The sequence below is a fragment of the Bidens hawaiensis genome, unplaced genomic scaffold (genome assembly GCF_021521415.1).
Source record: "Bidens hawaiensis isolate Kalapana, Puna unplaced genomic scaffold, B.hawaiensis_p1.1 tig00032198_1, whole genome shotgun sequence".
NCBI classification, from domain to species: Eukaryota; Viridiplantae; Streptophyta; class Magnoliopsida; order Asterales; family Asteraceae; genus Bidens; species Bidens hawaiensis.
The window spans coordinates 118692-143860 of record NW_027505242.1 but is presented as its reverse complement, the minus strand read 5'-3'; the positions used below and the strand labels follow the sequence as shown (position 1 = coordinate 143860).

General features: G+C 34.5%; 1 protein-coding gene and 1 long non-coding RNA gene across 2 annotated transcripts; both read left to right on the top strand.

Annotated features, from left to right (window-relative positions):
• The first annotated feature begins 2855 nt into the window (after positions 1-2855).
• On the top strand, positions 2856-7694 carry LOC143611776 (ATP synthase subunit alpha, mitochondrial-like). Its single transcript, XM_077085925.1, has 2 exons — positions 2856-3177; positions 7276-7694. The coding sequence occupies exons 1-2, from the start codon at positions 2856-2858 to the stop codon at positions 7692-7694; spliced, it is 741 nt and encodes a 246-aa protein (XP_076942040.1).
• A 16575-nt stretch (positions 7695-24269) lies between these two features.
• Positions 24270-25169, top strand: LOC143611778 (uncharacterized). The gene is made up of 3 exons (XR_013149830.1): positions 24270-24711; positions 24851-24946; positions 25102-25169. It is a non-coding gene; the product is annotated as an uncharacterized LOC143611778 (long non-coding RNA).

Here is a 25169-nt window from a genome sequence, read left to right as displayed (position 1 = left end):
CGGTCGTCGTCACATTGACCGTTGATAGTGTGCTAAAAATAGTCAATTAAATATTAACTAAATTAAACAAGCAATAAAAACTAGACCTAAGACTCAACTAAACAAACCACCGGCAAGTGAACCGATCAATTGTATTAAAGCTAAGTAAGTCCGGAATATCGAACCCACGGGACTCTATAAATTATGTAAATTAGCTAATTAGACTCGACTTACGACACGACTATTTATTATTAATGTTTTATGGGGGATTTTAAACTAATAATAAACTAAGAAAACAAATAAGCAAGTAAACGAGAAACAAGCAATCAAACACAAGATCGAAACCAAATAGAGAAGGAATCTACCTAGGTAAGAATCCCATGCATCAACAATCATCAACCAATGGACAAATAACATGATTATGGAAACTGATTTCTAAACGTATTCAACTAACAAACCCTAAAGGACCCTTGACTGAATCAAACGACATCCCAGAGATAATTATTAGATTATTAGGCAATCAGTTATATTGATTTCCGCAAAGTCATCAAATAGGGTTAATTAATAGTATCTTAGGCAAGCAATCTTACGAAACACTAAACCCTAGATAACTTGATAAGCTAAACATGACATCATGAACATGGAGCAACACAATAAGCAAGAATATTGTCACTAATTATCCTAGCATGTAATTGACCAAGACACATGAACAACTCCTCACCTTACAGCTATTGGAATTTAGCAAAACATTTAAAACCCTAACCAACTATCAACAAGCTTCTATGATCTAATAGGCCTATTCAACCATAATAATCAAAACACCAAGTAAAGATTAAACATGAACCGTAATATCTAAAGAACACAATCAATAGAAAACAAGATCCATGTGAAGCAATAGTTAACAATCAATCAAGATAATAAACACTTATACGCATCATGAAAGCAAAATCAAGTCTTTTACTATTAATAAAACGAAACCATAATCAAACAATTGCCCAAAGCAAGAATCAAGTCGAAAACATGTTCATCAAACCTAGGTAGACATGAAGTCTAGCCTAGCATAGTCTTAATCAAAGATAAATAACTAAAACTAAGAACAAAGAAAAACATCATGAAATATAATGAACAAGAACAAAGATAAAGAACGAGAGAACCCGTATTAATTGACCCTTTAACACTTGTATGAAAGCTCTATGATGCTCCTTGATTCCTAGCTTCAAAAACCTTCAAACCCTATGGAAAATCGGCTGGGAATGTGTCCTCCTCGGCTGGGTTTTGCAAGTGATGTTTATATAAACGAGTACCGGGCTTGGGCTTGTAAAATGAGCTGACCAGGAAGGCCTAGGCGCCGCGCGAAGGCATACTGCCTCGGGCTTCAAGTGCGGCGGCGCCCTTCTGATGGGAATTTTTAGATTTTTTTATTTTATTATTTTATCTTGCAAAATCTTGATTAATCTTCTTCCTTGAACTCCAAGTAACGCTTAGAACCTTTTAGCCCCTCTTTTCGTTGACTTTCAAACCATCATCTATATGCAAATAAATCAAAACTCGTAAGTGAAGTAATCATGTAACCAATGATGAGCAAAACGAGCATAAACTTCGCATGAAAAGATAGAAAGAATTAAGTTTAACATGCAAGACACTAAATGATTAAAAACATGTAAACATATAATAAACTTGACTCAAAACCAAAAATAATAAAAGATACACAAAACTCTAACTAAAACAAACTCGAAACATTAAATAAACAAAACTTAACAAGGGATTCAAGATGTATAAATAGACGCATATCAGTTGACATATCTAACTTGCATGTTTGATTTTGCAGATCTGTCTGATGCTCCGGAGTCTTCACGGCGCAAGAGACAGAGGACTGGGCCTCGCACTATACAGTATGATGGTGAGGAGGTACCGATTATTCCTGGCGTCGAGCGAGCGGATATCATGGGTGACGGACGTTGCACGCAGCATCAGGTGCTCAGATTCCTCATCACATTCGAGGAGTATACGCGATTCACGCGCATTCGAGGTATGCAACTCATGGGCATGAGGTCATTTGATTTGGTTTTATTGGGTACCTTGGAGGCGAAGGACAGGCTCCGGAGATTGATGTCGGATCGGTGGAGGGCAGTACTCGAGTGTGACTCGATATCATATGTCGAGCTCACACGCGACTTTTACTCGACGTTCACATACACGGCCCCCGATTTTGACGAGCCGCATGCCGTGTCGTTCTCACTTGGACGACACATGTATGAGATGCCGGTCCCTGATTTTGCTGTAGCGACTAGCTTCTACACGCGGGAGTATGACCAGACTCCCACGTTCTTAGAGAGCATTCGTGGTTACACGATGCACACATAGCGGGACCAACAGTTTTGGCTCACTGAGCCTCAGATAGCCTAATTCTGAGGGCAGATTGCGGACGGGGCCCATTCGAGCTCTGTAGTGGCATCCATAATTCGGGACCCTGTCCATCGCTACTTACACCGTATTGTTGCTTACACTATCGCCGATCGTCATTCGGGTCGCGATAAGTGTAGCAACTTCGATATGTTGTGCCTCATGTCTATCATCACTGGCAGGGAGGCCAACATAGAGATGCTACTCCTCACATCCTTCGGCAGAGGCCGTAGTTTACAGGGGGCGACGGCCCAATTATCCTTGGGGCCGTATCTTACGCAGATTGCAAGGAGTCTGGGGGGTTTTGAAAGATATCCAGAGGCTTACTTCACCCCTGGACCGCCCACGGTGACGTTTGATTTGGCGGATGCTCGGAGAGCCAGGATTTGTGAGATGGACGATCCACCCAACTCATCCTGGTCCGAGAGGGCCCACATGTACCACCGTCGGAGGGTTTTGTAGTTGCTGTCGCCATGCAGAGGGGCATTCCGACACACAGACATCATACTTTGATCCCTCGCATGATGCGACCACAGCCGCAGTTCGAGATTCGACAGCCACCACCTCGGAGTCAGCAGCCGCAGCAACCAGTCACACTAGCTATGATTTATCAGCAGCAGCAGATTCTAGATGAGGTTCGGGCACATCGAGAGGAGACGCGGGCCAATGTGGTCCGCCATGATGATTACTTTCGTTTGTTATTTGGTTCTTCGCAGGTAACGCTCCCAACATCATTGATTATCACAGAGGAGCAGCCTGTGGACCCGCCAGAGACCACCGTGATCCACCAGCACAGTAGTTTTTGGTTATCTTTTTACTTTATTTTTTTTATTCCCGTGGTCTGTATATATTAATATGTTATTATTGGGAATGTTGTTGTGTTTGATTTATTTGTATATTTTGTTGTAATCGAACTTTGTGGGTGTAGTTCACTATAAACCCTCACGAGACCCCACTCGTCCTCCCGGGCTACCGGGGGGGGGGGGGGTTTAAAGGGCTTGTTGCATACGCTAAATGCAATCGTGATTCCTACGAAAGTGAGTTAGGTCTTTTAACATTTTAACTTGTTTAACAAAAATTTATTATGAAACGAATTAATTCGGCTAGGTAATTGTTTTAATAAAATTAAAAGAAAAATCATTTTCATAACTCTTAAAAGACCTATCTCTTACACTTGTGAGAAACTTGCTTCTACACGTCTCGAGATTTTGCAGGTTTGATTGTCAGTTTGGTAACTGGTTAAGACGAGGGTAATGTTTACGAGAGTTCGCGAGCCGACTGGTCCTTTTCCAGTCACGTTGATATCAGGTGATTTCGGTTTCATAATTTATTTTGTTTTATTAGTTTAAATGTTAAAAGTGTAATTGTATATTTGCTAGTAGTAGCGCACATTTGAGCCCCAAATTTTTAAAATTGTTTAACAGTTAAAAAGTCAATTTCAACGTCGTCCCTCAAATGTTCATTAATTGTTTAAATATTTTAACATTGAGGACAATGTAAACCTCAAGTGTGGGGATGAGGGAAATTTGAAAATTTTAGCCCAATAGTACCCCGAAGAGTGTTCGGAAATCAAAGTTGTTAACTGTTAATTATTTCCATTAATGCCAAGTTATAGGTTTCTACTCATGGTTGGTTTTTCAGCTTTTCAATAGTCTTACTCACAAATGTTTTCATAACGAGAAGTTGAAAATGGGGTCGTTTAGGCGGGGATAACGAGTCATGGGGACATGTACACATGTTTATATCGGCAACCTTATTCCTCCGGTACGTGTGTGAGTTGAACACATATATATATAATATACATAGTACACACATGCCAATTGAGTGCTTTCATCGATGTTCATGGATTACGAGATCGTAATTGGCAAAATGCAAAAGTGATAGAGGCAATTAGGTTAAGCCTCATCTGGATGAGCGAGAGTGTGGGTACTGGGGGTTGGGCCTCATACATTATACATATGAGCGTGGGTAATGTGAGGGGAGGGGGGGTCCCTTAGAAAACATTTCTTGGACCTATTTTTCATTTGACTAACACCGACATTATGTTACGAAACGATCCGGCTTAATAGGTTTCTTTGTATTTGTTTTTGTTTTTGTATTTGTCCAGTATTAAGCATCAGGTTTATTATGTTAAAAAAATAGAAAAAAGCCAAAAAGATTTCTGTTTATATTCAGTTACGTAATTAGTAGTTCGTTTGTATAGCAAAAAAAATGTGTGAAATCAGTATGTATGTTAGTTTTGCTTATTTAGAGGTTTTGTAATAAGTCAGTCAGTTTGTATAGTAGTTTCGTTTATTTAGATGTTTTGTAATAAACCGGGTCGGATCGTTTGAGCTACTTAAAAATTTCCCTTCCATACCCTTACACCTAGCCCCGTTACAACCCTTTTTAAAGACCTCTGGATTTGCATTTGTGTCAAAGTAGTTTTCTGGATGGATACATGTTTATGAGTGATACTGAGAGCAGAGTGATACTAGAACATCTTTTGCTAGTCCAGATATTAAACCGAGAAGAGAGTTATTATATTATGAGGGGTATGAGCATGTGTGCCTTAACCGGAAACAAAGTACACTTGTCGAGGCGGCTCTATTGTTTATATTATAGCACTTAACCTTATTGTGGGATGTCAATCTAAAAAAAAGTGTTAGTTTGGGAAACAGGGTATGACCTTAAACCTTTCTAGTATTAATGGCGATAATTTACATACCTATGATAGAGGTTGATGTTTGCTTTAGAGGTTGCTTGAGGGCAAGCAAAAGATAAGTGTGGGGATGTGATGGTCGGTTAATGTGTATATGTTTTAGTTCGTTTATTATTTAGTTTTAATCGTTTGTTTTAGGAACTTCGATACTTCGTACGTGCATTATTGATTTTCAGGTCACAGGCATTTAAGTACTCAATTTGGACATGTTGTGGCACGGAATGAAGACCCGGGATGTCCAGCACGCGAAACGAGAGAAGATAATAAAGTTTGCTGGTGACAAGACCCATCACGATACGCGATGCGCTTGCTTAAGGACCCATCGCGTATCGCGATGGGAGTTAAATGAAATGTTGACTTTCTGGTCCATCGTGATACGCGATGGACCAGTGAAGAACCCATCGCGTATCGCGATGGGAGGTGCAGACGGGAAAATTAGGTTTTAATCATGTTTTTCATTACAAAGAACCCGAACTCCGTTTTTATCAACAAGAGGCGATTCCAGCAGTCCAAAGAGGCAATTTTCACCATCATAGCTCGTGGCAAGACCTCACACATGATCCATATCATCCATATTGAAGATTTAACGATGTCAAGGCTCGGCTAATGTCACACCCCCATCTTAGGCCTAGGAGCATGATCAATAGTTGGTACCACATTTGTAAATAAATCAGAGTAGCGGGTTAATGCGGAAGTCTTATGAAAACATGTGGATTTAGATTATAAATATTTACAATACAAAATACGAGATAAAGTCTCGTTTAGTTTTACTTGTTTATAAGTTTTACAAAACCACCATTTAATATATTAAGTTTATCAAAAAGATCCGAGCCATCGGATTCTTGAGCTTCTTCGTCTTCACAAGCTCTATTCCTGATTACCTGCAAAATGTTATAAAATACGTTAGCAACGAATGCTGGTGAATATGCTGACGCTAAAATACTTTTCTTTACTTAATTACCCCTCGTGACCACATAAGCCTCGGCCCATCTTGGCTTAGGGATAATTAAGTTAAACATTGATTATAAACTCGAGTCTCTACACTAGGTCACCTCAGCAAAACACCGCAGTGTTTTGACATACTTAGGTACCATAAACATACACATGGTCATTCTCACTCGAACATACTTAGGTCCGGCCCATCGTGGCTGGAGGTCGTGACCAAGCGTGGTGCGATTTGCCCACCACATTTAACCACATATGAAAGGATCTAGACAAACGTATACTACAGCCTGAGGGCTAGGCTTATACTCTTATTTATAATGTTTTTAGAGACACTTAGTCTCATGTAAAGTTTTTCATATAACACGTTTGACTCTTTTGAAATTAAGTTTGTAAAAGTGGTGCGTATTCACCTTCAAATGAGGATCGGCTTCAAACACCGTCCTTGGGTCTTTCTCTTGCAATCTCGCACCTATAGTACGAGTATAACTTTTGATAGTCGGATATACGATCCGGCTTAAGACCTTTAGTCTTGTTTATCTCGATGAACCTTTAGTTCAAATTTTCTTTTACTTTAAAACCTTTAATTAAAAAGTATCATTATAAACCTTTAGTTTATTTATAAAAACCCTAAGTTTCTTCTTTTTTAAGAAACGTATTCTTTTCTGTATTATTTAAGAACTAGGTTATTGACCCGTGTACGACACGGGTGGAATATAGAAATCGTCAACTAAAGACATATTTAAGATGATAAAAGTTTGTTTCATATGTTTATGGGAGAATTATTTGATATAATTGCAATTCATATTCCTAGGTAAACAAAGTACTTAAAACAAAAACTTACTAAAAAAGAATATTCATAAAACATTGTTGGAAACATAATTTAAAACTTTAAAAATTACAAATTCATAAACTGCTAAATATTGCCGTATAAACCATATTTGTTGTCTTGTTTGTAACTTTACCTTACTTTTCCAAAATATGCATTTTAATACAATATCTACTCTTCACTATTGATAAAGCAACATATTGTTGACCATAAGTAGAAAAGGGGTCTCTCATATATATTCCAACTCTTTCTAGAGATCTGCTTTGAGTCGTTACAATTATATCGCGCTAATCTATCGTGTCACCAATATCACCAACGATTAACGTTGCAACTTTAGAAATTTTTGACAGGTTGTAAGTCCGTGCCTATATTCCTACTAATGTGATCTCCATTACTGATGGACAAATCTGTTCGGAAACAGAGCTCTTTTATCGCGGAATTAGACCTGCTATTAACGTCGGCTTATCTGTCAGTCGTGTTGGGTCTGCCGCTCAGTTGAAAACTATGAAACAAGTCTGCGGTAGTTCAAAACTGGAATTGGCACAATATCGCGAAGTGGCCGCCCTTGCTCAATTTGGGTCAGACCTGGATGCTGCGACTCAGGCATTACTCAATAGAGGTGCAAGGCTTACAGAAGTACCGAAACAACCACAATATGCACCACTTCCAATTGAAAAACAAATTTTAGTCATTTATGCAGCTGTCAATGGATTCTGTGATCGAATGCCACTAGACAGAATTTCTCATTATGAGAGAGCCATTATTGTTCCAATAATGCACAACTTTAAATCCATACCGGGATCATTTTTAAAACAATCGCTTACCATACGGTATCCTTGAACCAAAAGATTTTGAGAATTCAACATTATCTTCAAGTAATTATTTATTTCTTTATCTAACATTTCCGAACTTGATTCTAAGTCGTTACGTAAGAAAATGATTATGTGTTAAAAATAATAGATTGTTCATAAAAAATATTGAAAATAATAAATGATGTTTTAAATATCCACCTTAAGTCCTGACAATTATGATATACAATACGTAAATTCAGTTATTTCATATAATAATCTTTATTTATGATTTTTTTAATAAGTTTTTGATATATTTATCCACTATTAATTCAAATTGTCAAAACAAAATTTGGTGTGATTTATTATAGAAATAAAAATTCATACCGATATTATTATATTACATTTTGTGTGCATAAAAATGATATTTTCGAAAAATAATTTTGTCACGGATTTAAAATATAATTTTACAAAGACTAAGATTTTGTTGTAAAAAAATTATCTTAAAATAAAAAGAGAAATGTTCAACACGGGTTAGTAAACCAAAGAACCGTTTACCACATAGGTGAAAAATATATATTATATTATACACTATAATGAATTGTAAAAAGTTGTATTTCTAAAAACAATATAATTATATATGAATTATAAGGTATTTATAAGAATAAAATTACAAGTTCAATCATCTTTATAACTTAAACCATGAACCAAAAAAATACATTAAGAATAACATGTAAAATCTATTTAATTTATATGTTACATGCCCAAAAACTTTGTAACATTAAGAAAACGTTCAAAAATATATGCTTTAGTAGGTTATGGGTTAGTGACCCGTGTATTACACGGGAGAAAATTATATAAAAAATGTCAATTATAAATATATGCTAATATATTGAAATATATTGTGAATTTTTTACTTATATGAACTAAATAATTTTATATAAATGTTATGTTTTTGAAATGTATCAAAAAATGGAATGTGTAGTAAGTCATTGCTAATAATTATAATATTCCATTTACTGAACTACTCACTAAACTTTCTTTGAAAATGATCAAATAAGAATGCAAGCATTGTTATGATCTTTAAACTCTTTTTGTTTTAGACTATCACATTTAAATACAATCACAAAAATAATATAAAGAAAGCAATTGAATGTTTAAGAATCCACTTGGTGACATCGTTACCATAAAAAAAAACCAACCACAAAGTAAAAAATAAAATTAGAAATAAATATATATATATACATATATATATATGTCAAAATTTGAGAAATCTTAAAATCACTTAATGATTTGATTAATTTTATTTTTTTTGAAAGTATTAAAATCCTGTAACAATAATATTATATAAGACATTTATGAACGTATCAAAAAGATAAGTATTCAAATATTGATATTGATATAATAAAGGAAATCATTATTGTAAGTCAAATAAAATATTAAATGTTACCATAATTATGTTAATTATACATCTATATACCCATAAATAACTATATAATTATGGTAATACTTTAAATAATTGACTGAAAGTTTAAAAGCTGCAATATAACTTGTTGATCATTCAAAAAAATAACTATAATTTAATAAAAATCTATAATACCTAAAAACAAAATATGAATAATAACGCGATGGTAACCTAGTCACCAACTCCACAAATTAGCTCACAAATCTGTTACCTATACAGCTTGAGAAATCTTGACTAAATAATTTAGATAGAATTACAAAATTTATAATCAAATCGGTTATTTAGAAATACTCCCAAAAATTATGAAAACATTTATGATTTTTGAAACTTTAAATAGGGGGCTTATTTTAGACATTAATTTTGACAGTTATGGATAATTAAAAAATAGTCAAAAATAAAAAATGAAAACCTTGATGAGATGAAGAAATGAAAACCTTTAAAGGTTTGTTGCAAGATTGTCAAATTTCGTATTTAAAATAGGTTTAAATTTATTGTGAATAATAAGACTAAATTAAAGGTATTATATAAAAACATGAATAAATAAATGTATATTTTATTATAAATGAATTTTTAATTTAACTTTTGTTTCATTACATTCAATGACACAAAAGTTAGATATATTAAATCGAAAAAGTAAGGTTGTATTTTACTAATTTTACTAAATAATTTAGACATAATTGTAAAATTTAAAACAAAATTGGTTAATTAGAAAGCTTTCAAAAATTATCGAAATGTTTTTGACTTTTAAAACATTAAAATGATGAATTTTGAAACACTAAAAATGGTCAAATATAAAAAATGGAAATCTTGATGAGATTGAAGAGTATGGAAACCTTTAAAGGTTTGTTGCAAAATTAGTCAAATTCCGTATTTAAAAATGGTATAAATTTATTATGAATATTAAGAATAAATTAAGGGTATTATAAAAACAGAAATAAATAGAAGCCAATAATAAACTGGAAAATAAATTGTGTAAAAAAATAATGAAATAAATAAAATTAACGCACATGTTAACAATTGATAGAAGTTTCAAGATAAGATTCACACGTGTTAACTGCCAAAATTAAAATTGATCATATAAAAATGATTTAATTTACATGAACTGTGTAACCTACATAAAAACATAAATAATCGTAACTTAATATCCATTGTTGTACAAAAAGAAAACCAATTTTCCATCAAATACTCATTCCATGCAATTAGCTATTTTATAAGTTGGGTCGCTATAACCTGAAATGATTAAAATTAAATTAATGTTACATAATATACTATTCCGGCTAAATTAAAAATAAATACATATATTTTGGTCTAGTTAGAATTACCAATGGTGGATAGATGCAATTAGAGAAATTTTAATCACAACCTAAATAAACCATTCATTGTATGAAAGATAGAGTAGTTATAGAAACTTCAACATGTAATTTGAATATTGAAGTTTGATGTAGAACCTAAACAGATTATAGGAAAATCATATTAGAATTAAAAACAATACAAACAACAAAGTGCAAAGAAAATGAAATGACAATGACAATAGCGAATAATACATAAGAATCGACCATTAGCGTAGAATAAATACATTACCGGAAAATATGGAAAGGAAAGTCGGCAAAAATGGCTAAACCGCAAGAGAGAGAGAGAGAGAGAGAAAGATATATATATATATATATATATATATATATATATAGAGGGGGAGAAAGATATAAAATCATTTCTATGGACCAGTCCTCTCCTGGTTTACTGTTGTCCTTCAAACGTCATAGTCTGAGTATACGAACCTTCAGTACACAATCGTTGTTCAAAACATCCAAACCTTTGAACATGGTAATGTTAGATGCTTCCATGTTGGTGTGTAACAAATAAAAAATTCAAGCAAAGATTCAAGATTCATTAATTAACTTTTAGATGAGTTAAAAAAATATTTATCCGTATGAAAGAAAATGAAAAACGTTGACAATGATACAAATATGAATCGAAGAGTAAGTAAGTGAGAAGTGTGTGAATCTCTTTATTCTGGTTATAGTATATATAGATAAACAGTTTTTGTTAGAAAGTTTGAATTGTTAAAAAAAAAATGAAAGGTCTAAATACAGTTGATTTAGGGAGTACAATCAGGAATTTCAAAAAATGTAATTGATATTGTTATAAACTTATTTTACTACTAATAAATATAGTAAAATTAAAGAATATATTAGGGATTTGTATAATAACCGATTAATAAATATAGTAAATTTGCATAATGTAATTAGGGATTTATTTTTAACAAAATCATAATAACTCATAAGTCATAAATGATATAAATTCAATTATATTATAATTAATGTTTACAAAATTAGACATTACGTTGACTACGAATTCAAATTTTTCTTGAAATACAAGATTAATAGAAACAAAGATATTACATCAACATAGCAGGTAGGCGGGCAACAAGCTGCGGCGCCACCCCTTTCTGAATTGCAAACCCTAACCTGCTAAAGACATACCCCTGCCCCTTTGGAGTCGACACATTGCTATGCACAACCCGTTGGACCCTGGTTAGGAAACGGATAGCTTCCGGTGCCAAGGAGCCAAAGGTATCAAAAGCCAGAGGGACAAAAACATGTTGGTTCTCTTCGCAGACTTTAGCATGTTTCTCCACCTTCTTTGTTTCAGCCCCTGTCATTGCTTGCCCATCTACAAACCCATTATCTCTCAAACCAGCTAAAGGAGATACCCCTCTGAGGTCAACACAAGCGTGTTTTCCCCTGGCCCAACCAAAGACGAGCAAAACTGCCGGTCGTAGAGTGGATCTCCCTTCCGTGGGGTCTGTAAGGAAGTTTACGGGGGCTTCCTTTTTAGCTGATATCTCAGCCCGCCTTAAGATGTCCCAAAGAACGTCCCGCACCCAATCATGTCGGTATTTGAACCCAGGCATCTCCTTGCAATGAACCGCGTGCTCTCCGAATTTATCCAGGCAAGCCTTACGGCAGATCAGACATGTTTCGTCTTCTGGGTACATTGGGACCATCAAATGGTACTTAAGAATGGCCCTATACTCGAGCGCATACATGCTTTGGCCCAAGCCATCAATCGGAATAACGGTCAGAAAATCTTGGGCATGAGGACCTTGTAAACATTCAATAACCGCCATCTGTCGGGGGGACAATCCAAAAACTTCTCCCAGGCTCTGAGCGATTTTGCCAAAAAGGGCATTCGCCAAAGTTTTTTGAGGCTTTGGTGGGGCGATGTCCTTATTAGAGAAACCGCCAATGTCAAAGTCTGGGAGAGCGCCATTTAGGCGTTCCAGGGCCTGCACGTAGTCTGAGTCCAGGTCGACAACTCCACTATTCCTAAAGATGTGATTCTGTAGCTTCCAAGACTGAGCCCTCGACGCTACAAAAGCGTAAACCCCAACATCATGATATAAATTCAATTATATTATAATTAATGTTTACAAAATTAGACATTAAGTTGACTACGAATTCAAATTCTGATTTTGAAAAGTTGTTAGGTATTATTAATGATATGAATCAATAAAAATCAAAATACTATAATTGTAATTTGGAATCAATTACACATTAAAAATTTAACAAATACCATAATTGAAAATTGGAATCAATGACACATCAAAAAATAAAAATTTAACATATAACATATAATGTAATTGAAATCTGGAATGAATTATACATTAACTATTAACCATAGGAAACATAGGAATTATCAATTAAAAATATCAATTAACATTAACAATTAAGATTAAGAATTAAACATGCTATCCTAACAATATAAAATACTAACCTAGGAAAATTAAACATACTGTCCTAACAATATAAAATACTAACCAGAAAAACATCGATTGACGGTAAAACAACCATCGAAGTGAAGATCTGATTAACAATCGACATGGATCTAATCATCGATTGACGAAAATCATTTCCGGGATGTAATTCAGTATTTCGTTTCTCGTCGATTGCCCTTATTTAGACGAACGACGGTGTCAATTGAATATGTCAGATCTAATCAAATCATTGTCCGATTGACATAAAATAATAGCCGATTGTATGGAGGATTTTGTTGATTAGGTAAGGTTGAGTATGAAGGAAAGGGTGTAATGAAGTTGAAAGAATTGAAACTTGGAAACCGGTATTATTATTGACTTAAATGAATATATTAATTATTTTAATTATTAGGAATAGAATTTATTTTTGATTTATTTAAATGGTAAGAAAAATAGAGAAGTGCAAGATAATTTTGGATGGAAAGGTAATCTTCCAATAGGAAAGGGGTATGTGGAGGCAAACTAATTTGTTTTAATAGTATAGTAGGATACTCATTATACTTAAATAATAAATTTTATAACAAAGAATAATTATACACGCATATATATACTCAAATATATATTTACTTTTCTTTTCTTTTATTTTCTTTGTTATATATTTCTTTGGTTTATCGAGGCATCGAGTATAACCTCGACTTGGGGTATTAAGCCTTTATAATATTTTATTATTATTTTATTCGGACATTATGCCTACCTTTCTTGGCTCAATAAACCCTACACACTCAGGCAACACTTCAACGCCATTTTCTTTTTCAACACACGCTTGATCAACCCTTTGTTTGGACACGCGAATCGAAAACAAACACTTCACGGCACGCACTTCGAGATGATCGTCGGAACGTCGGGACGTTAACAAGATATCATCTTCTTGAACGTTGTTGGGTTATGGCACGAATATCGAGGTGTTGGAATTTGGGTGCGGAAATCGAGGAATCGGGACACGGTTTTTGAGGCTGATCGAGGGCGTGCTTCCCAATGTTTGGAGAGAGGTTAGAGAGAGAGAGTAGTATGTGTGATTTGAGTGTGAAATTGAAGACCCGTACCTTGCTATTTATAGAGCTGATTTTAGACCTCATCGCGCTACGCGATGGGTCCCTTGGCAAGCCCATCGCGTAGCGCGATGTAGGCTTGCTGAGTCACAGGGTAGACCTGCCACGTGGTGATACATGGCAGGCGTTGTGTCGCGTGGCGACACATGGCAGACGTGTTGCCACGTGGTGACAGACGGTGCCACCGTGTGCCACGTGGCACACGTGTCACACTGTGTCAGACACCCCATCGCAATACGCGATGGAGGTCTCTTCTGATCCATCGCGTATCGCGATGGGTCAGGAAAACAGAATTTTCACTTTTGACCCTGGAGTTTGGAACTTGACAAAATTGGTCCCTTGACTTTGGAAACTTGATATTTTTGGCCCGAAATTTACGTGATGTTACAGCTAATCTCCTAGAATCGCACCCGAGATGTATAGTTTGTAATCTTTATAGTTATTCTTATGTGATTAAGAACAATCTTGTATAATTATTGATGATTGATATATGATTATTGATGTTTGGTATTTCTGTGTGTTCAATCGATTTAGGTTTACGTTAATCTGAACGATTTGTTACCAGTTGCTAGATAATTGATCATATGACTGTTTGGTTAGATTGAATACGATAAAACATACGATTTCCCTTAACTGAGTCACACTAGCAAGGACTGTTGATAACCAGTGCCGTGTGTAAAGTGATTGTTGATGTCTAAGGTTTTGTCTGATTGATCAGTCTGTAGTTAATCGATAATAATTAATCTGTTAGGTTGCATGAGATAACTGTAGGTTGCTTACTTGAATTCCTGGGTGTGATTTGCTTTGTTAATTGCTTGAAACTCGTTTACTTGCTTGTTGCTGAGTTCCCGAAATTCACTTTAATTGCTTGTGTGATCAGCACTAAAAACCAGTTACTTAATAATATTAAATATGTACATGAATCACATTGACCACATACTCCTGGTGGATAAGATACCTTACTTATCCTATATAGGTAGTTTAATTAGGTTTGTGATTGACTCAAACGACGGTCATCACGCCTCATCAACCGTAACCGTCACACTAACAACTCTGGTCCTAGATGTCGTTCCGCATTGCGAAGGGAGTCGTGGAAGCTCTTCCAACACTTATTGCTCAGCTTCAAACAGTGAATGTTGCTACCACACCCGTGAACCCAAACCCAGTTGCTTGCTCCTTTAAACAATTCACGAATGCCAACACAACCGATTACGTTGGAGCCGAGGGCGCTACCACCCTCCTCCAATGGTTTGAGCATATGGAATGTGTGTTCCTCTATTGTGCATGCCTGGAAGATAAGAAGACCACCTACGCCTCAAGCGTCTTCAAACTGAGTGCCCTGACCTGGTGGAATGTTGAGAAACACTCTCTTGGGGCTGAGGTTGCCATGGGATGACCTCAAGAAACTCATGCTAAAAAAGTTTTGGCCGAAACATGAACTCCAAAAGTTAGAAGAAGAGTTTTGGAACTTGAAACAAGTAGGCGGTGACAGTGTAACATATAATGATTGTTTCCATGAACAAAGTCTTCTCATCCCACATATGGTCACTGATATAATGCTAAATATTTATATTTCCCGTGTATATTTTGTTTAATATATTAATAGTTTTTGTTCGTTTTTAATCGAGATTTGTATACTACTAACACTTTTATGTTTCGTAGGCAATGGAAGTTGATCTTGATCGGAAAGGGCGAAAAACGAGTCAAAAAGAGCCAAAACGGAGATCCGGAACACGTCAGGAAAGAACCAGACAGAGAATCGGTCAGACCAGGCCAGTCTGACCGGCCCCTCTATTTCAACACACCGCGATGCGCAGCCTCAGAAGTCTTTCTCGTCGCACGGCGCCTAGTGACAATTGATGGAATTTTTTATTTCGTTTTTGTTAACTGTTGGGCCTGTTTACAGTATTTAAACATCCCTAACTTTAACCTAAACATAACATGCTGCCACCAGACGAATTTCGAGTTTTTGAGAGCTATCATTCGAGTTTCGTGGAGGTTTGGAAGGCACGAGAACATCCAGTGAAGAGCTTTACATTCAAGATCAAAGACTACAGGTTTTATTGCCTTTAATCTTTCGTTTCTCATTATTTCACCATGCTTTTGGTTTTATTTGTTTTGTTTGATTTAGATTATATGATGCTAGGCTAAAACTTCATAAACTACCTAGGTCGTGATGAACCTTTGTTTGGTTTGATTTTAATTGGGATTTCTTTCATTATCGATTTTATGTTTTAAGTAAACTTTTGAGTTAGAGTTAATTGATGCGTATGATTGCTTGGTTTTATTTACTTGGACTTATTGTTTCACATTTCCCTTTGGTAAAGTTTCATAGGATAGGGTTTTGTTAAGTCTTTTACTGTGTGTTCTTGACTAGTTTATGATTGATATCGATTAAGATCATAGAAACAATATAATAACTAAATAGATAAAAGTGAGCTGCTAGTCTATAAAGCTGTAAGGTAATAGGTTATTGATAGATCTTTGTTGGTCAGGATTGCTAGATTTAGTTCTCCGTAAGGAGCCTGTCTAGGTTTGATTGTCAGCTTAGTCTATTAAGTCAATTAAGTCTACTTAGCTATCATTGATTTCCGCGTTGTAAGGTAGGATTTCGTCATAAATATACTTAAACATAAATTATTAAATAACCGTTAGGAAGTTTAATTCATAAAACTGGTGAGTCTTAAAACTTGTTAGAAATCCATAAGCGTCTTGTTGAAGGTCAAGGGTCATGTTCGGGTTTTCTGTCAATGGTTTATTTTACGATCCCAGTTTCATAACTAAAGTTTGCTAGTTATTTGATTGCCGCAACATTGGGGATTCTAGCCTACGTAGTTATCTTTATCATCTGAATTAATCTAAGTGTTTAAATATTTTATTATAATTTATTTAATTAGGGTTAAGTTTAATATTATTTAATTAATTAGGTTTTATGTAATGATTATGTTTTATTATTATTTAATAAATTAGGGTTACTTTTAGTTTATTAATAATTAGTTTAACCCCCCCCCCCCCTCAAACATTATTATTAAAAAGTCGTGTCTTTTAGTCGAGTCTAATTAGCTAGTTTCGTAATTTAAAGAGTCTTGCGGGTTCGATATCCGGACTTACGTAGGTGTACTAGAGTCGACCGGTACACTTGCCGGTTAGTAGTTTATGAGTCTAGAGTATTACTTAGTGTCTAGTTTAGCGTAATTTTAGTTAATAATTATTTGACTACTTTTAGCACACCAAGTTTTTGGTGCCGTTTTCGGGGACTCTTGGCGATTGCATTATTAGCTTTGATTGAACTTACTTGCTATATACGTGCTATTGTGTTTTTGATTTTTAGGGTTTTAGTTAATTAGATTTTTACGTGTTTATTTTTTGTTTTGAGTCGTAGGTGTCTAATTGTCCGTGTCTTTTGCTTGTTTAGATTCTAGTAATTTATGTGTGAAATTTGTGATGGACCTCACTCTACCATTTAATGCCCATACTATAGTAACTTTAATTGTGATACGTGTGGTGATCCTCATTTACCCATTGATTGTCCATACAAGGGTTCTAGCTTTATTTGTTATAGATGCGGTGGTTTTCATATGACTCGTGCATGTCCAAATAATCGTACTAACCCCTATGTGTAGCAACAGTCTTATATTTCACAGGGGTCCCCGTCATTAACGAACTGGATCGGGGATATCAATACAAACAAGGGCAAGATTATGGTCAACATTCCGAGAGCAACCCCAACAGGGGTGTTGAGGCGTATTTGAATAAGATCGAGGAAGTGTTAACCCGACCATTGGAGAAAGATGTCCAATACCAACAAACATTAGCTGAACATGATGCTATACTAAGAAATCAACTATATGTTTTTGCAGGTCTCCAGGATGTTTTTAAAGAAATCGCTGAAAAACTAACAAAGATGGAAGAACAGTCAAAGCAGATGTCCCAATGCGTGTACGAGTCAGATAGCGAATTTATTCGAGAAACCGAAGATGAGATCATGCAAAAAGAACATCAACCGACACCTGGTTATAAGTATGATGCGGAAGGCAACTATTTGGGATACATGAATCAGTTAGGCGAGTTGTTCCCGATGTTTCCAGAAGAAGGGAAAGAGCCAATCATGGAGTACATAGATGATTCAGAGAAGAACATTCCAGATACGGAGACACAAGTGGCTGATAAAGTCCCACCTCTTGCCACACAGGTATGTGTTGTTGATTTTGCAAGTTGTTACAGTGACTCTGATGATGAAATAGACGAAGAAGAGCAAGCTGCGTATTTTAGATCAATCATGGTGAAACCTATGTTTGAGGAAGAGATAGAATTGGGAGAGTCACTCGAGCTAATGTTTGGTGTTGAGGATATAGTTAAGGTTGATAATGAGCTTAACGAGGAAGATGAAATCCTGAATCTGGAGTTGGATGGATTGTCGGATTCTGACGGGGGAGACACATTGGACGTTAATGAGGATGTTGTGTTTTTCGAGGCCCTACTTGTAGAGGATAGTGTAAATGAGGATGTGGTGTTAGAGGAAGAACTCCATTGCCGGCCCGTGGACTGTGTTTTGAATGCTGATCATAAATCAAAACCACGGGATAAGGCCGAGGATGATAGGTTACGTGAAAACCGAAGTTGCGTATACTTTAGAAGATGGTATACGGGGGTGAAAAAGCCATTAAATGTCAAACACGACCAGCCTTCTCGATACTTACAACACATTCGTCTCTTGCTAGGTAAGTTTAAATATAGGTGGTCTGACCCGTTACTGGTTTTTAATTCTAATTTAATATTATGCGGTTCCATCATTGATATATTACTTTTTGTTAAGTATCATGTGGAATTAAACGAGTTAGATAGGGTCCAAATCAAGGAGAAACCTCCTGATTAAGTTCAAGTGTGTAGAGGTTTCACGAGTTTTGTACAAGTCATCGAGTCATTAACGTAGTTTTTTGTAGTTCTTCTTTGTTTTTGTATTTTTGAGTTTGATAGGTTAACGAAAGATTGAGTGAGCTAGAGGGACGATCCCCAAGAAAAAATTTAATGAGAAAAACAAGTGTGAGGATGATAGAGCAGTGGAGCTGTATACTTCATGTTTATTTATTTTCTCATGATTATTATTTTTATATATTTGTCGGTTGGTGAAATTATTTGAATGCATAATGTCTATCAAATTGGTTTATTTGATAAGATATATTATTAGATATTGTCAATATTTTTGCCGCTTACGTTCATGGGTGAGAGAAGAGTTATTGTTTGCTGAGCATGTTCGTAGTTGGAGGGCATTCATGGAAGAAGACTTTGGCATCATATTTCGTGCACATATTACCAGCTAAGTCTTTTCCATAATCTAGCTTATTAATATTTTATTTTATTTTTATTTTTAGGTTTTTAATTTTTTGTAGTCCGACTTTATTTTTTTACTTTATTTTATTTTATTTTAAGTTGTCCTTATCCTCGCATTGAGGAAAATGCAAAATTTAAGTGTGGGGATAGGATATTTGTGTCGTAGTTTTCAATCCGTCGTAGTTTAATTTAAAAAAAAAATAATTGATATAAAAATAAAAAAATTGAAAAATGTTTTAAAAATGTCCCTTGAATCTAGTTTTTTGAGTTAAAGTGGGAGATGATGATATTTATCGGAAATTGGTTTTTCAAACTACTAATAATATAAGAATATAAAAGAAAACACATTTAACTTGGGATGTGTCGGTAGGCTCAGCCTTGAGAATGAAAGGGCAATTTGATAAAATGGGTCGAAAATCTTTTATGGGTAAAGCGTTTTGTTTGTGGAAAATAAGTAATGAAAGGTCGGGCCATACTCAGGCCTCAATTCTTGGTATGAAAAGTGGAAATATTATTAATTTTAAAATTTGAATACGTTATCATATGATACTTGGGTAGGTCTAACGTTAGAGTATACCAAGTAGTCGGTGATATAAATCTTAAACTGCATAGTTTTAGTGTTTTACACCTCATTGGTGTATGGTTTTATAACCTTTATTCTTGTATTGATGGGATGCCTCGGGTCCGGAGACTATGAGTCTGTATGCATTCTATTCATCTGGGTATTCACAATTCCTAAGTGGGGTTGTGAATATTTAAAATAAAGCTAAAAAGATCAAACCCGCAGTTTTCTGCCACATAAGTCAATAAACATGATCACTAAAGTACAAAAAGTACAAATACACTACTGACTTGATCATCCATGCCGTTAGCCATGTGGGGTCTCCTTGCTCGCGTCTCATTACCATTAATAAACGGACCACAAGGGACACGCCACATGTAAGCCATACAGATAAAATTTTGAATACTCACCTATGGTGATGGTTTGGTGTATTGCTTGATAACGGGGGTATGTCATGTTGTGGGGAACACTAGCTATTAATTAATTAATTGTACCTTAATCGTATCTAATGGCTGCTTGGTAGACTTTGATGCTTAAGCTTATGTGGATAAACAATACCCTTGATCGTTTTAATATTCATGAAAAAATAGAGTAACAAAAGTTTTAAATCTGCTAATTTTGAGGTTTAAGTCAAGTTGGGGTGGTCTGGTCCGGTAAAAACTTAAAATAAGCGGGTCCTAAGTGTGTAAACCACTGAGTAATATTATTGTCGGATCTTATTTGTCCCAGTAAAGATTAAGGCATGGGTTTAAGTGGACAACAATATCGGTGATCATGGTTTTTGCGTTTATCTAAGCTTTAAATTAACTTATATGTTTTTAAGAATGTATTTTCCGATTTTGACCCAACTGCATCAAACTTTTTCAGGGACGAAAAAAGAATAAGTGTAGGGATATTTGATATAATGCTAAATATTTATGTTTCCCGTGTATATTTTGTTTAATATTTTAATAGTTTTTGTTCGTTTTTAGTCGAGATTTGTATACTACTAACACTTATATGTTTGTAGGCAATGAAGTTGATCTTGATCGGAAAGGGCGAAAAACGAGTCAAAAAGAGCCAAAACGGAGATCCGGAACGCGTCAGGAAGGAACCGGACAAAGAACCGTTTAGACCAGGCCGGTCTGACAGCCCCCCCTACTTCTACACGCCGCGCCGCACGGCCTCAGAAGTCTTTCTGGTCACGCGGCGCCTAGTGACTCCTGATGAGATTTTTTATTTCGTTTTTGTTAACTGTTGGGCCTGTTTTCAGTATTTAAACATCCCTAACTTTAACCTAAACATAACCTGCTGCCACCAGACGAATTTGGAGTTTTTGAGAGCTATCATTCGGGTTATTTGGAGGTTTGGAAGGCACGAGAACATCCGGTGAAGAGCTTTACGTTCAAGATTGAAGACTACGGGTTTTATCGCCTTTAATCTTTCGTTTCTCATTATTTCACCATGCTTTCGGTTTTATTTGTTTTGTTTGATTTAGATTATACGATGCTAGGCTAAAACTTCATAAACTACCTAGGTCGTGATGAACCTTTGTTCGATTTGATTTTAATTGGGATTTCTTTCGTTATGGATTTTATGTTTTATGTAAACTATTGAGTTTGAGTTAATTGATGCGTATGATTGCTTGGTTTTATTTACTTGGACTTATTGTTTCACATTGCCCTTTGGTGATTGTTTCATAGGATAGGGTTTTGTTAGGTCTTTTACTGTGTGTTCTTGACTAGTTTATGATTGATATCGATTAAGATCATAGAAACAATATAATAACTAAATAGATAAAAGTGAGCTGCTAGCCTATAAAGCTGTAAGGTGATAGGTTATTGATAGATCTTTGTTGGTCAGAATTGCTAGATTTAGTTCTCCGTAAGGAGCCCTTCTAGGTTTGATTGTCAGCTTAGTCTATTAAGTCAATTAAGTCTACTTAGCTATCTTTGATTTCCGCGCTGTAAGGTAGGATTTCGTCATAAAGATATTTAAACATAAATTATTAAATAACCGTAAGGAAGTTTAATTTATAAAACTGGTGAGTCTTAAAACTTATTAGAAATTCATATGCGTCTTCTTGAAGGTCAATGGTCTATTTTATGATCCCAGTTCCATAACTTAAGTTTGCCAGTTATTTGATTGCCGCAACATTGGGGATTCTAGCCTAGGTAGTTATCTTTATCATCTGAATTTATCTAAGTGTTTTAATAGTTTATTATAATTTATTTAATTAGGGTTAAGTTTAATATTATTTAATTAATTAGGTTTAAAGTAATGATTATTTTTTATTATTATTTAATAAATTAGGGTTACTTTTAGTTTATTAATAATTAGTTTAAAAACCCCCCTCAAACATTATTATTAAAAAGTCGTGGCTTTTAGTCGAGTCTAATTTTACTCTTATCTCTTCCCTTCACCTCATCTTCTCTCTCTTTCAAAATTTTTTAAAAATTAACTAATAAAATTTATAAATAAAATAACTAAATAACAATCGAGCTGAGCCCGAGTTTAAATTTTTTCTCATGAGCCTCATTTGAGTTTCAGAAATAAAGCTTCAAATGAACCGAGGGCAAGTTTGAAAATTTTTCCCGAGCCTCAACTGAGTTTGAAAAATGTTTTATTTGACAAGAGGATTGTTTATATACTAGCCCAAACCCTCTTAAATAGAAAAGAATCCGGTTTTTAGCGTGGCTAAGCTCGGTTTTTTTCACCCATAATTGGCATTGATGCTTTTTTATTTATTTATTTATTTTTTTTATTCATTTTGGATGATATAGATTAATTAGTATGTAGATTAATTGAGCTGAACCAAATTTAGATCATGAAAGATTTGTGTTTTGGCTCACTAACATGATGATGATCTGCATATTAGAATACTCATAGATTGCGTTTTATTCTTTTGGTCTCCCCACAGGCGACAATTCTATTTGGAAACAATAATTAAAAAATGGTTTTCATAGTTTTTCACTAGATAATTCTTCATTACATGCTGGCATATGAAAGACATACCAAATCAAATTCAAAACCCAAAATTAAAACCCATTCCATTTGTATATAGATACATAATCTAGAATATGATAAGATAAACAGTACGTAGAATAATTCAAACAAAACCATTCACGTGTGTCCAAGGTAAATATATATTACAACTTTAACTTTGTTTGTTTTTTAATTATTGATCATATTAATATGTTTTGGTATGAATATATAATTGAGCTGTAGAAGCTTAAACTGAGTGATGTTTTTTGATTTATTAATAATGTTTAGGTTTTCAAGTTCTTTGATTGGATTGTTTTCGACTTTACAGTTAAATTTTTGTTATTTTCATAATCTTGATACATTTGTTACATATTATTTAAGTATGAGTTGTACGACACAACAACTATCTTCTACAATATAATACCTTAATATACTATGATTTAGTATCTAATAACCTTAGATCCTTATTCTTTCAAACTACCATTAACTAACATTTATTCTATATCAGTATATCACAAAGGTAAACATTAGTCTCACATATATAGTTATTACATTATTTCAAGTTTTTTCTCTAAAGCTCGAGCTGCCTTATGATTCGTTTTTCAGGCTTGATTACAGCTCGTTTATTGTTTATAAAAATAATTACATACGTTTGTAATTATTTTTATGCATTGAGAAAACTTTAAACGAGTCTAAGGTCGGCTCGAGCTCGATCATGCAGTGTGAAATTAATATTGTTTGAATCCATATTGTTTGATTTTGAAGAAAGATGAATAACGGAGAAGTCAACGACGAATTTGCTAAATATTTGACGTGGGTATGTTTTTAAACATATGTTGTAGTTTTGATATTGTTTGTAACATTTATAAATGTAATTTTTTTAATATTTAAATTTAATATTCTTTTATTTTTTCAGGTACAAGGTCTTATTGAAAAACATATTATGTTACACATGAACAAAAGTGAAACCATAACTAAGTTGCAAGAAGACGCAAACATAAAACCAAGTTTTACAAGTTTCGGTAATGTTTTCTCGTATTCCTAGTAGTGTTTTCATCACTTTATATTTAAATATCAAATATGCCATCTTTCAGTTTGGCAAAAACTTGAAGAGCAAAATCCAGAATTTTTCAGACGTTATCATGATTTTCTTGATAAAAATAAGCATCGCACGACTGAAAGCACTTCGGTTCCATTTGCTAATGGGACTCATATTCCTACATGTAAGATATTCTAACATTGTAACAGTTCGGGTAGGTTTTGGGATAAACCGGAATCGATTTTTATTTTTTTAGTTCTAGATAACCATTCGATTTAATTTTTTTTGTCTGAAAAGTTTAGCTAAATATTTTTAATTGATTATTATAATTAATAATATTAGTTTTGGGTCCGCTTTAATTGTTTCCTTTCCTGCTAATTATTTCTGTTTCAGAAAATATAACCTGAAATGGAAAATTCATAAGTTCTTCCATTACTCGTATATATTTTATTTATTTATTTAACAGTGTATCAAAACTCTACATGTTATGCACCATCTATCTCATAAGCTATAAACATAGAGAATATGCATCCATCAACAATTACCAAACTACCATGTGGACTCATTAATGGTGGGCCACCATTTCACCCAAGCATGCAATCTAGCATTGATATGTCACAAAACGTACAAATGAACCACAACTCAAATGTGGGAATTGTGAATGGAATGTTCAATGAATTCGCGTTTATGAATAGATCCTACAAATAATGTTCCTTTCTTTGTTGGTGAAGAGTCTAACCCGAAGCCCATGAATGACCCGATTGTTGAACCCAACTCATCATCGTCTGGGTTCCCTAGAAGCTTTAGCTTTTCGGATTTGAAAGATGATCTCTCTATTAATTCAGGTTCTATCTCCTTTTCTAATATGTGTAAATAACATGTCAAAAGTAAATGGATCGAAATTGCCAAATATTAGTTGTGTGGTTTGATTCATTATTTGACCCAACTCAAACTGAATATTAACTTATATATATTTTGTTTCAGATTTGTTGGACAGTTATTTCGGAAACCTGGCAGCAGATATAGGATTTGATGAAGGAGACTTTCAAGGAAATGATATCTATGAGGAGATAATAAATGGTTGGACACAATTCAGTTGTTTATATGCTTAATTTATTTAAAACTTTAACATATATTGCTTTGAACATAAATTGCTTGAAATATTATTAGGGCTCTATAAGAATATGTGCATTTTCTTTTCTTAATATACTAATTCAATACTTGTTGTAATGCAGGTGACATTTGGGAAGCAACTTTTGGTGAATAATTTCGTGCATTTGAAGTAACTAATAACTTTATGACG

Bases quoted from the DNA above. Each gene is read 5' to 3' on its own strand.
- LOC143611776 (XM_077085925.1), top strand. From the start codon at position 2,856: ATGCAGAGGGGCATTCCGACACACAGACATCATACTTTGATCCCTCGC. The intron at 3,178-7,275 runs GTAGTTTTTGGT...GTTCGGAAACAG, and splicing joins CACCGTGATCCACCAGCACA to AGCTCTTTTATCGCGGAATT.